The sequence below is a fragment of the Rhinolophus sinicus genome, chromosome 3 (genome assembly GCF_057876585.1).
Source record: "Rhinolophus sinicus isolate RSI-liver-muscle chromosome 3, RSI-T2T, whole genome shotgun sequence".
Taxonomy (NCBI): domain Eukaryota; kingdom Metazoa; phylum Chordata; class Mammalia; order Chiroptera; family Rhinolophidae; genus Rhinolophus; species Rhinolophus sinicus.
The window spans coordinates 140656829-140669269 of record NC_142503.1 but is presented as its reverse complement, the minus strand read 5'-3'; the positions used below and the strand labels follow the sequence as shown (position 1 = coordinate 140669269).

The window sequence follows — 12441 nt, the reverse complement described above, 5'->3', positions numbered from 1 at the left end:
GATGCACTAGTCATGAAATTCTGGTCAACCTCCATTTAGGAAATTTTATTTACTCAAGTTTTGCATCGACCTTTTACACATAGGAGTGTCTCGAACCCTCTGAAAGGCTATGCCCAGGGCCACAAACCCCGGTTGCCCCACCTTCTCTACAGCTTTTCTGTTTATTAACATTTATTGTTACAGCCATTATTACAGATTATCAATGAAAATTAAACTAAAAAGATTATTTTGGAAATTCTCGGGAAATACGATTTCCCGTTCTCAATTCCCGAAGGTTCCAAAATGTCGGGAATTTGGAAACCCTGGTCCAGAGTGAGGGCCATCTTTTACTTAAAGCCCTTTAGGGAAAGGAATTCCATCACTGTCATTTTTTGTTTGTTTGTTTGTTTTCCACCAGCTTGATAGGTTGGCTGGTAAAGGAATGCACATGATCAGGCAAATTAAAGTTTTTATTGTAAGAGACAAAAGTCTCTCAGGCTGAGCAAAGATGGCTACAGCCCAAGCTGCATGTCTAAAGGATACTTGCAGCCCTGAGGCAGGGCTGAGGAGGGTTTTATAGGGGCGGAACTGACAGGATGGCTGACTGCCTGTAAGCGAGTGGCTGTTTTGTGGCATTTTCTGTTATCACAAGTTTGGCTCTGTCTGCAGGTGCAAGCCAACAGACATTTTGTTGTTTTCTTGCAGACATGGCTCGTCTGTAAGTCAAGGTCTCTGAGACCTAACATTCAAAGACCTAACATTAAGTCAAGGTCTCTAACATTCAGAGACCTAACAGCTCAGTGCCAAGAAGTTTCCCCTTGTATCTCCTTGCTGCGATATTAGATAATTTTATGTTCTAGTGAGCTGTGAAAATGAAGAACCACCAAAAGTAAAAGCAGTTACCTGGAGCTTTACATTTTACAATGCTCTTATCATCTTACCCTTGTCGGAACAACCCTGGAACAGTGCCTGGCACAGAATAGATATTCCATATGTGTTGAGTCAATAATTAAGCAAATAAACGAATAACCTTTATGATGTAGGAATAATTATCCCATTTTATGGATATGGTGATGAAGAGTCAAGTCAGAAATATGACTTTTCCAATTTCTTTTTTGTGGAGTTAGGATTCGAACTCAGGTCTGAGTTCAGTGGCATTCACACTTTAATGCTAGCCCCTTAGAATGTTTTTAATGGAAGTTTGGGATGGCATGTGTTATGGGCCCAGCAGAGGATGTTAACAGGAAACTCACAGTAAGCAGACTGATGCCCCACCCCAACTCTATGAGCCCATCCCCAGCTTTGCCATATTTTGCTGCTAACAAGTGGCACTAGCACGTTACCCCTGGAACTGCAGATTACTCTCAGGCACTGGAGCAAGCTGGAAGTACCTGCACGTTTTATGTTTCACCCCGCTTCACACTGCTGGGCAGCCTATCGCCAAAACAGGATGACGTGGAGTACTAAAACTCAGCTCCTTTGTTTCGAGGCAAGACAAACTGATGTGTATTGTTTGTTCTAGAGCTCCCTGTGAGAACAGGCTGAGTGTGGAACTTCTGAAATCTACCCTCACTGGGCTTCTTCCCATTCTCTACCTTTCATCTGCACTCCCTTTTTGGCTTCTCATGGAAGCCCTTTCTCAAGAAATCATTTGCATCCAAATCCTTGGGTCAGGGCCTGCTTCTTCAAGATCTCGATCTGTGACACTCACTGACTCTTCAGGTGATGAAAATGGCATACACACTTGCAGGCAGCTATGGATACCTAGAAAACCACTTCAAATACCACCGTGACATTGTGTGTCAACAAGAATCATTTGATCTTTGTTAAAACAAAGTGAAACCAGTAAAAAAGAGGAAGTGGCCCATGGGGGAAGGGAAGCCTTCAGTTGGGCCTGTGTGCAGCAAAGATAAATAATCTCCTCAATTTCCTAGTTATTTACATCATCGGTGTTGTGGAGGACGAAAGAAGACAAATAACTGTGCATCCAACTAATGAGAGAAGATGTACAGAATTTAGTACATAGTGCTTGATATGTGTTTAAACTGTTATTTTTAATTCTATTTACTAAATGTTTTTTTCCTATTGCTCTCCAAAGTGTCAGACCAGTTTTTAATGCATAAAGCTTCCAGTCAAGGTACTCACAGATGCTTTGTTTATTTCAAGGTATCTAGGACCCAAATGTTAGTCAATTTTTTTTCTTTCTAAAAACCTAAAGTCCAAGGAGAGATAAAGTAAATTTTTGCTCCTAAAACTTTAATGGCTACATCACAGACAAAATATTTATTTTATTAAAGGAAGACCTTGAGTTTTACCTCAAGAGTTTACAATATAAGAAAGACGAGTAAAAAACAACAAAAGATATTGGGAGAGTGGTTGTTGACAAAAACTAGAAAAGACCAAATTTGCCAGTTCTCTGTATTATTTCCATTTATGCCATGTTTTGATTAGGGATGGTGAAAAAAATGAGAAAAATTATTTAAAAGGATTTTTAAATAAACAAAATAATAACACTAACCATTTTTAAAAACAGAATAAAAAACAAAAATCTGCTGAGAAACTAAACACACGAAAATGAACACTGATAAGTGGTCATCTCTGCGTGGTGGGATTATAAATTTTCTTTTCCTTTCTGCCTGTATACACTTCCTAAAACATAGTGAACATGTATTCAAATAATGAAAGTTGTAACACTTCAAAGCATATAGAAGTATGAAGAACAATATTTTTTAAAGTCTGCTTTCATCTTTCTCCTGCTATCTCAGTCCCTGTTCCTAAGTAAACATTGTTGTGTATATTTCTGGACCCTTTCCTGTTGATTTATCTGCTAAGAGAGGGTGAGGGGAAAGAAGTAAAAATGTTAATATAGTTTGTTTAAAAATAGGTAAAAATGGGATCAGAAGTAGCACCTCAGCTGTGGAGTGCCAGAGATAGGAAAATGCTGAGACTCTGAAAGAGGGGATGAGCAGGATGAGTGCCCCAGCTGCCAAGATCCGGGATCCATTCTTGAGGAATATTACATATAAACCACTATGTTACAGTCACAGTCTCATCTCTTGACGTTTTCCTTGTAGGTCTTTGGGTCAACCGAGCAGTTCCCAGTTAAAACTACTGAGTTCTAACACACATTTCTGTATTTCTTTGGACTCTCTTCCAGATGCATTCTCTTCTCCTTTACCTTGGTGAATTGCTGTAAGCCAAGGTTCCCACCTGACAGCTTTTTCTCACTATCCCTTGCTTTGATCATTTAAGGTAGGGGTCCTTTCAGGCCATCCCCTACAGGTCTAGAACCTGCATCAAATCATACGCTGTCCTTCTCTGGTGTCTTGGACCTTTCTAAATTCTCCTAAGAGGGGAATTATAAGGAAATACAAGGAGAACTACTTTATAAAGACTAAATTTTTAAAAATAGCCATAACATAAAATGGAGAGTGATGGGTACACATTGAAAAAAATTCAGTGGGGTTCAAAATGTGGTAATCTCTGTCCTAGGAGTTTGCAGAGGTTTATATTTTTCTTTATTTTCATTATTTGATGATGAGGACAATTTAAAAACAATTCTACAATCAATTTTCTAAAAGAAGTTCTATGTATTGATTAGCCAAATAATCCTCTAAGTGATTTATTTGCCTCAAGCTGAGAAATAGCTTCCTTCAGCCTTTTCACCAATAGAGTCTGGGGGTGTGTCATGCAGGGGACCCGGCTCACTGCGCCATTTGTCGCGCAGGGCGACCTGCGGGGTCTCTGCTCCCGCTCCCTACATAAGTACACAGGACGTGGTGAGGCCAAAAAGGAACACCCATGGAGCCATAGGTAGGGGAGTCATATCACTATATTCTCACTGGCGGCTGGGTTGGAGAAACAGGAAACAGGAGCCACACAATTTTCAACCCTCACTGCACCGCTTGCAGGCTCAGCCATCATCTTCTGGCTAGCCCCCCATTTTTTCTGCTAGCGTAGCCACGGCAGTTATATTAGTGGCCAATGGCTCACTGGTTACAGCCGACGGCCAACTAGCCACGGCTGATGGCCATCCAGTCATAGTTGATGGCCATTTACTACCTGAGCCAGCACCTTTCTATGTGAGGCCGAGAGCCTGGAAACTGCTTTCTGGGGCTCCATCCCCACAGGGTGAGACTAGTCCTGTGCCTGGGACAGTGTGGGTTCTGGCCTCCTTCCATTTGGCCAGGTGAGTTGGCTCATTCCCCAGTGTTTAGAAGGGCATAACATGGTGAACAGCTTGAGGAAACACCTCTTCTTAGGGTCTGAGCCTGTCCTGTTTCACCATCTACACCTCCACTCCCATCCCACCTCCAAATCCTTCCCCGCCACACACTTACATGGAGTTTCAGGAAAACGCCAACTGATACTCAGCAAAATGGCTTTTAGCAAATTAATTTTCCAGTAGACTAGTCGGTTTCCTCTTCTTTATTTACTCTAGTTGTGAGTAACCACTAACAACAATTTAGGGCATGACTTTCCAGACCTGCTTTTGTGAGTGATACAAATATATAATGCGTGTGCTTTATTTGGTTTGGGCTTTTTAATGACTTACAATATATATTTTCTAGAAATTACTTTTTGTTTCAGCAATTTAGCATGGATATTCTTCTATGTCAGTATGTAATATCTAATTCTTTATTACTGACATGGAGAGTTTTGTTTAATTTCCATTGCACAATTACATTTAATAAGCATAATTAAGCTCCAGTGTTGCTCATCTTTGATCGATCCCTTCTTCTGAAATGGAGAACTAAGGCATGCTCTAATTGGACCATCAGCTAGCAAAACAAACTTTTCACAAAATAGTTCTGTTGAATGACATGGAACAGAAAGTTCTTTATGATTTAACTCCATGGATTTCAACTGTGGGTACACACTGGATCTAGAAATTTTTTAAAACACTGTGAAAACTTATGTCCATGCAAAAACCTGCATATGATATTTGTATCAGCTTTTTTCATAACTGCCCAAATTTGGAACTAAGCATTATGTCCTTCAGTAGGTGAATGGATAAACAGACTGTAGTACACCCAGACAATGGGATATTTACTATTCAACGCTAAAAAGAAATGTGTTATGAAATCATGAAAAGACATGGAGGAACCATAAATGCATACTAAGTGAAAAGGCCAATCTGAAAAAGCTACATACTGTATGAGTCCAATTATATAACATTCTGGAGAAGGCAAAACTATGTAGACAGTACAAAGATCAGAGGTTGTCAGGGGTTGGGGGCAGGGAGGTTTAGGGCAGTGAAATACTCTATGTGACACCGTAATAATGGATACATGTCATGATACATTTGTCCAAACCCATAGAACACGCAACACACCAAGAGTGAACCGCAGTATGAACTCTGGACTTTGGTGACGTCAATGTAGGTTCATCAGTTGTAACAACTTTACCACTCTGGTAGGGGATGTTGATAATGGGGGAGGCTATGGTTAATGGGGGTAGGGAATACATGGGAAATCTCTGTACCTTCCTCAATTTTGCTGTGAACCTAAAACTGCTCTAAAAACATAAGGTCTTAATTTTAAAAAATAATAATACTGATGCCTGGGCTCTGTATTTAGAGACCATGATTTAGTTTATCGGGATTGGAGCATTGAAAGCTGTTCTGTTTTTAATAGACTTTATTTTTCAGAGCTGGTATTTTTAAGTTCCACAGGTGATTCTAACGTGCATCCAGGGTGGATAGTCACTCATCTAAGTACCCCTTTATCTTCTCAGCTAAGTTCCTACAAATCTTCCCCCAGGTACCCTTGCTCTGCTGTTTGGAATTACCCACACCTGTTGTATCTCTATACTTCTCAAATTTTGCCCCCCTACCTGAAAACCCCAGACCCCACTTACCAGTCAGAACCACTACCCACCAAGTCTCAGCTCCAGCAAATGGCCTCCTAACACCTATCTAAATTTTTTGTTCTTGTTCCCTGAACACATTTTCCTGTCACCTAGTTCTTTGGGCAAACCTACGCTACTTTTATCAGGCTACATTTTAATTGTTCACATGCATGGCTGCCCCTCCACTAACAGCAATTTGAGAGCAGTGTTGTTTTATTCACCTTGTCAGTACCTAGCACTAGCTAACTCAAAGGTAGTCAAATAAATGCACAAAGCTAGTCATCATGTCTAAACGATGTCTTGAAATTTAAAAATCTAGCATTTTTCATTCAAAGTATATATACTGCTTGCTAAAATATGAACTCCTCTATATGATGGAAGCCTGGACTTCCAGGAGACAGCCGTGTGTCGCCCTGACTAAGTCATTTAACTTCTCTGTGATCCAGTCCCTCATCTATAAAATGCAGATCACTGAGGCCCCTTCCACCGTGAGGCAAACCCTGTATACCAGGGGTTTATACTCTTTTTCAAGTGACACTTGAAGATGGTTTCCCTGTTTGAAAACAAAGAGGTAAGAGACGGAGAGACATATAAGAAACTGAACACATTGATGTTTCCCATCATTTTAATTAGTAAAGCAAAAAATACCAAAATTCATGCAAAAGATGTAAGAGATAAGTATGAATTTATCTTTTCTTTCATCCACAACAAATTTCCAGAGTGCTGACAATATTTTTTCAAAAAATGTCCCTAAATTTCTAAGCAAAGCATGAAAACTGAAGGTTAACTCTCAACATGCATACCTATCTTATTACCCATTTTTGTGCACAAAAGATGGAAGAGTTCAGATTTGACTAAGATGTTGAATGTGAGAATTCTCTCCCCCCGCAAACTTCCAGCAACCTCCCACAGCTACCTGCCCAGATTGGGATCTACCTTGATGCAGACCCCAAAGTAGAATTATAAAGAAGATATCTGTGTTAACATCAATATAACTTATCAATTTGAATGCATAAAGCATAACAGTATGTAAGTATTAAGATGAAGGAAAACACAATTAGGAATCACTTCTCTCCTGATGAAATGTCTTCAAATCTGTAAAGAAAGATAAAAAGTCCTGTTAGCAAATATACTTATTTTATTTGAATTACAGATCACACCACCCAACTTGTATAACTTCTGCCATGTACATCACCATTTATAAAAGAAGTAGCTGCAGACAATTCCCCAGACCTGTTACCGAGAGCACATCCCATTAGTGTATCCCATTGATTCTCCCACAACCTTAGAGGAAAGAATGCTGGTATTAGAGTTTAGATCCTGGCTCTACCATTTAGTAACTGTATGACTCTGAACAGGTCACCCAACTTCTCTGATGTTCCCTCAAATTACTCTCCCTGTCCTAGAATATAACAGGAGATTTGAATAGGTTTTCAGTACAAAGGTACCTTATGGAGTACAATTTCATTGAAGAGCTAGATTTTCTACTCTGGACTCCATTCAAAGACACAGAGAAGTTCAATTCCTCCCTATTTCATGCTTCCAGAACTCCTTGTAGATATATCTATCACAGTATCTTTACATCGCTTAATAACAATCTGTTTCTATTTCTCTCCTGTATTGGACTGGGAGCCTCTAGAAGGCAAACATGGTGCCCACACATGAAGGCTCAAGAAGAGATTGAAGGAATGGGACATCTGCAGAACCCTGTCACGCCTCTCTTCTGACTGAATAATAAAGCAACTGCTAAGCAAAAGAAGAGAACGGTTCATTTTTGAAGGCCCAGAGATACCCAATGTAGAAATGGCAGAAGAAAGATCAAACCCGTGCAGGTGTTGTGGGTAACCAGCTGCCTCTATCCTGTCACACCACACTGGCAGCTCCTCTGACTTCATTTAGCGGGCCAGAGATGCTGGCAGAGCCACAACTGGCCCACACTCATTCCTCATGCCACTCCACAGGAGACGGGAGTGTGTGACCTCATAGAAGTCTTCTCTGCCTGCTGAAATGCTACCCTGATTAATGTCCTCCAGATACTGAGGGTTATCATACTATCAGAGCTGTCTGGAAATAGTCCCCTGGATAACGAAGCAAAAAGCATTTTCTTAAAGTTAGAAACTCACCTCAGTGATAACTGGTTTAGTTGTATTGATCTATGAAAAAGAATATGGGGAAAGAAAAAGAAAAACAGTAAGTTTTATTTTTTAAATACTATGTATTAACAAATGTCTAAAACTATCATAAACAAGGCTGGCAGAATAGCCTGCCGTCCCCAACCACAAATACCTTGTTTAGAACTACCCAGTAGGACCCAACCCTGCCTACTAGCCTCAGATCCCAACACCGCCAGAGAGTGCTGGAGGAGTCCAGGATTGTAGGGCGCTAGGATAGCAGGACTTACAAAGGCCAGGGAGGCACACTCCCTGAGACTCTGTCCTTGGTCCTAGAATCCGTGAGGCTGTCAGGAAAGCCCAAGGAAGCCAGTAGGTAAGAAACGCTGGGAGTGCGTGATTTGCGCTGGGAGTGCAAGGTTTGCGCAAGGCTTATTGCTTGCTCCTTGCTCTTGCCACAGGAAAATTACCATTTCCAGGACCATGCTATGTGGAAGTCTCTCACAAGGTGCCACTAATCAGAGCTTTAACAACATTCTCCGACTATGCCTATATGTGTATTTTCTTTTTAAATATCAAAGCAGTTGTATGCTGTGGTTACACTCAGATACTGTCAGCAGCTAAGGAGGAACTTGAAAACTTACCCCACTTAACTTTCTTGGGCTGAGAGAGAGTACTGTGCTTCACAAGGCAGGTGTACTCATCTTCAGCACTAGGAGTGAAATTTGCATGCACCAGAAGATAGAAAGACCAGTCCTTGCTGAAAGACAGGTCTGACTGCTCCACTTTCATCTTCTCCCCATTCTTCAGCAAATCAATTTCAATCTGGGGTGGATGGAACCCAGACACATAGCAATTCAGGTAATTTGGCTTTCCATTCTCTGCTGGATGCCGTGAGTAAACCTGAACCTTTGGAGAACCTGAGGAACATTAGGGAAAGACAAAAAAAAAAATAAAAAAAAATTAAGGAATATTTCAGTTGGGGCAACCTTGGTCTAAAGCTATCAGGCACCAAGTGTTTAAATTTGATCACCCATTTCTTCCAATTCTATTTCCACTCTGGCCAAATGAACTTACACTTTTCCAAAAGGCTACATCCATTTTGAAGGATAAACCATGACTTAGTATCTTTCCCACATTAATTCCCCTACACATGCCTTTTTGGCTTTTTCTAGCAGGTTTCTAGTAGTATCTTCTGTTATTGGAGATTGTGCCGAATGTTTAAGAATCTTTCTGTGGAGGCTCTCAGGAACCTTTGATCGCTTCTCAGCACCCATAAAATTCCTTAACATTTCACTCAAAAGTCTACATGATTTGGCCCCAACCTTTCAAACGTCATTTTTCACTTCACACCGCCTCCATAGCAGCCACATCAAAAAATGCATGTTACTGTACTCTGTTTGAACCCTGTCAATTTGTTTTTTCTTAGGACTACTCCTTTCCTTTTTGGTTCCTGCTCCTGCCTGGATCGACACCCATCTGACTTCTCTATATTTAGTATCTAGTACAGTGCCTGGCACCCAGCAATTGTTCTGTAAGTGACAGATATTATTACCGCCTTGCTCAGATTCCTAAGAGTTAAGGGTAAGGACTCTGGCAAATGGGAGAGAACATACTTGCCATTATGACTAAGTAGAGCAATGCATGAAAATGGAATTTGTATTTTTAAATGGCTACCCTCAAATGATTCCTATAACCAGGCAGGTTGGGAATACACTGCATAATGCTACAGAACAGTGGTTTCCAAAATGGGATGCATGGATAGACCATTCCTGGGGATGTAGAAAAAATATATTAACTCTGTATTTTTCATCCCAGATGAAGTGTTACTCCTACTAAATATACTAATACATGTGTATAGGTCACTTTAAAATACATACACATTCAGGGTACATGATTACTACACGGCAGCTGCTCCTCCATGTCCAGGAAGAGGTAGGAAGGAGGAGTACCAGGCCACTCTGACCAGATGTATCTGTCTAAAACATCCTATCATCAAAGGAAAAGTCATCAGGAAATATAGAAAGTCCACAAGAGCTGGACTGGGGATCCCAGTAAAGCCCTGATTTTTTTTCATCAAGTTAAAAGTGAAACTAAATGAGAAAGCTCTTTGCATTTGAGCTTCTAATTATTAGAACATAATAAATGCCACAAGAGTCAGAGCAAAGTTCATCCAACCTGTAATTCTCTCTCTGAGGGAACCAGGTAGGATTTTGCAAAAACATCATGAAAATCTCTACTCAGAAGAAGACCAGCATCAGACAGGCCTGGATTTGCATCTGGACTCAGCCACTTATTTGCTCTGTGACTTTGGGAGAGTTATTTAAGCTTCCAAACTTACCTGAAAAATCAATGTATGCCTACAGTGAAACAAACAAAACCTACATATGAGATAGAGCAGAAAATAGACCCCCAGAGGCAATCACCAGTACCCATTTCTTTTGTGTCTTCCAGAAATGGTCTGTGCAGAGCCTGTACTACTTTGGAAAATTTCAGATTCAGTTTTTTGTTTTAAAATGTTACCTTGTTATTTTTCAGAAGGCTTCTAACAGCAGCAAATATGAATAGTAATGACAGACACTATGCTTTATTTTGTAAATCAAATACCTTTTTTTCATCATTAAAAAAACACGCTTCATAGAGGCTTTTAAGAGGGGACATATGAGAGGGTCCAGTATATTGCGGGGTATTTGGAACGAGCTCAATATCCATGGTGTCCCCCAGTCTGGGTAACCACGTTGATTACCCTTATCACTGGTTTTACAACTTCTCTGACTGAGGAACCTTGGCTTTTTCAAAACTGAAAGTAGAGGCTTAGTTCATCTTGGAAAGAACCAGGCAAGGAGCCAAAGAGGCTTGAAGCCCTCTGCAAAGAAAAGCCAACCTGGGCCCACGGCTAGCCAGCTAGTTCCAATCCCACACCTGAAGGTGGCAGTTCTGCAAAACGCTCGGATTACAGCCCAACGGCGCACACCCCCGCATAACGCTTTGGTCAGGAGCTATTGTCTGCCATTTATTCCCCGTGTGATTAAGTTACTTAAACTCTTGGTGACTCAGTTTCCTCATCTGAGATGCTGATATCCATCATATTTACATCGTAGTAGCATTTAAGAATTAAATGACATAAAGCACATAAGAGTCCAAGGCACGCTGAGTATTCAAAAACAGGTAGGTCTTCCGATTATTAAAAGCGACGTGTAATGGAAACAAGTGAGTTAATGAGGTGAACGCGGTCTTTAGCGCCTCAAAACATTCCACAAACGTCGCGAGCTGATCTCGCTCAATGGTTTGATCCCACATTTATGGGGAAGTGCCGAGTGGGAAGAGAACTTGGCAGGCGCCAGGAGGAAGCCCGAAGCCCTCGGCTTCCGAGCCCAGCAGAGTTGCCGTAGACTGATTTACCACGGCGGTGCCTCCGCCAAATGCCAAACTTCTGTCTCCACCCGTTCACAACCCCCCAACTCCGCGCCTTTGGGACCCGACTCTCCGCCTTCCCCTCCAGCTGAGCGGGGGCGAGAGGTCCCGCGGAAGAGCAGAAGAGAAATCCTCCCTAGCCCGGGTCGCTCTAAAGCTTATCAACACTGGGAAACTTTGCCCCGACCCATCCGGCCCAGGCGTGCCAGAGGTCTCCCCAACCCCTCGATCCCGGAGAAGGAAGAACACAAGCTTGAGTCCTGCGCTTGTACTCACACCGCTTCACTGTCTTGAGACCGAACCCGGGGCTAGTCCCCGGCCAGGAAAGAGCACTTGGGGACCCGGAGTGTTACAGAGTTAGAGTGTCAAAGAGGGCTTGGGGCCGGGAGAAGGGCGAGCGGAAGAGAGAAGGGGAGAAAGACACACTCACGAGACACGGCGTCCAGGCCAGACAGACAGAGCAGTCCGAGAAGGACCAAGTTCACCGGGACAGACATCGCGACTACAGCCCAGCAGCGACGGAGGAAACTGCGCTCCGCGCCGGGTGCCTCGGCTTATATACCCACTCAAGCACCGCCAATCAGAGGTCTGCGTGAGGAAAGCCGTCACCCGTCTCCTAGCGGGCGATGCTGAACCAGGTTAGAAACGGGACTTTCCATTTTCAGTTTCATTTTCCTATAAAGTCTCGTGATGCTTAAGACGGCATGGATTAGACCGGGTGGGTTCACTATCTGCAATTCGGCGCCCTCCGACCTGGGGTGCGCCCCGAGTTTGAACTGCCGGCCTAGAACTTCAGTCTGGACTCACCTTGGTCCAGCAACCTGGCTGTTCGAACCAGCCCTAGAGATGCTAAGTCTCTTTCTTACCCCGCCTCAGCCAGTTAGGAGCCTGGAACGTGTGATTTTCATTTGAAAAAAACTGAGGCCCAGAATGACTAAGTTCGTGGACAGCGGATGAGCGGTGCTGGGCAGAACAAAAACTACTGTTAATAATTACAACCCGGAATACGCTGTAGGTTCTGGATTTGCGGGGCAAGAAAAATAGTCCAGGAACCTCGAGGACTTCCGCGGATTGCTCAGAGAAACGG

The 12441-nt window shown here is 42.3% G+C and overlaps 1 protein-coding gene across 1 annotated transcript; it reads right to left on the bottom strand.

Moving 5' to 3' along the window:
- Nucleotides 1–6436: 6436 nt before the first annotated feature.
- On the bottom strand, nt 6437–11939 carry B2M (beta-2-microglobulin). Its single transcript, XM_019725311.3, has 4 exons — nt 11785–11939; nt 8585–8860; nt 7953–7982; nt 6437–6924 (listed from the first exon to the last, which is right to left on the bottom strand). Exons 1-3 carry the CDS (start codon nt 11849–11851, stop codon nt 7969–7971), a joined length of 357 nt encoding a protein of 118 aa, XP_019580870.1. The 5' UTR covers nt 11852–11939; the 3' UTR covers nt 6437–6924; nt 7953–7968.
- Between the last annotated feature and the right edge of the window lie 502 nt (nt 11940–12441).

Coding starts and splice junctions, on each gene's coding strand:
- B2M (XM_019725311.3), bottom strand. CDS start 11,851: ATGTCTGTCCCGGTGAACTTGGTCCTTCTCGGACTGCTCTGTCTGTCT. Junction 8,861..11,784: donor TGGCCTGGACGCCGTGTCTC/GTGAGTGTGTCT, acceptor AATGTTCCTCAG/GTTCTCCAAAGGTTCAGGTT.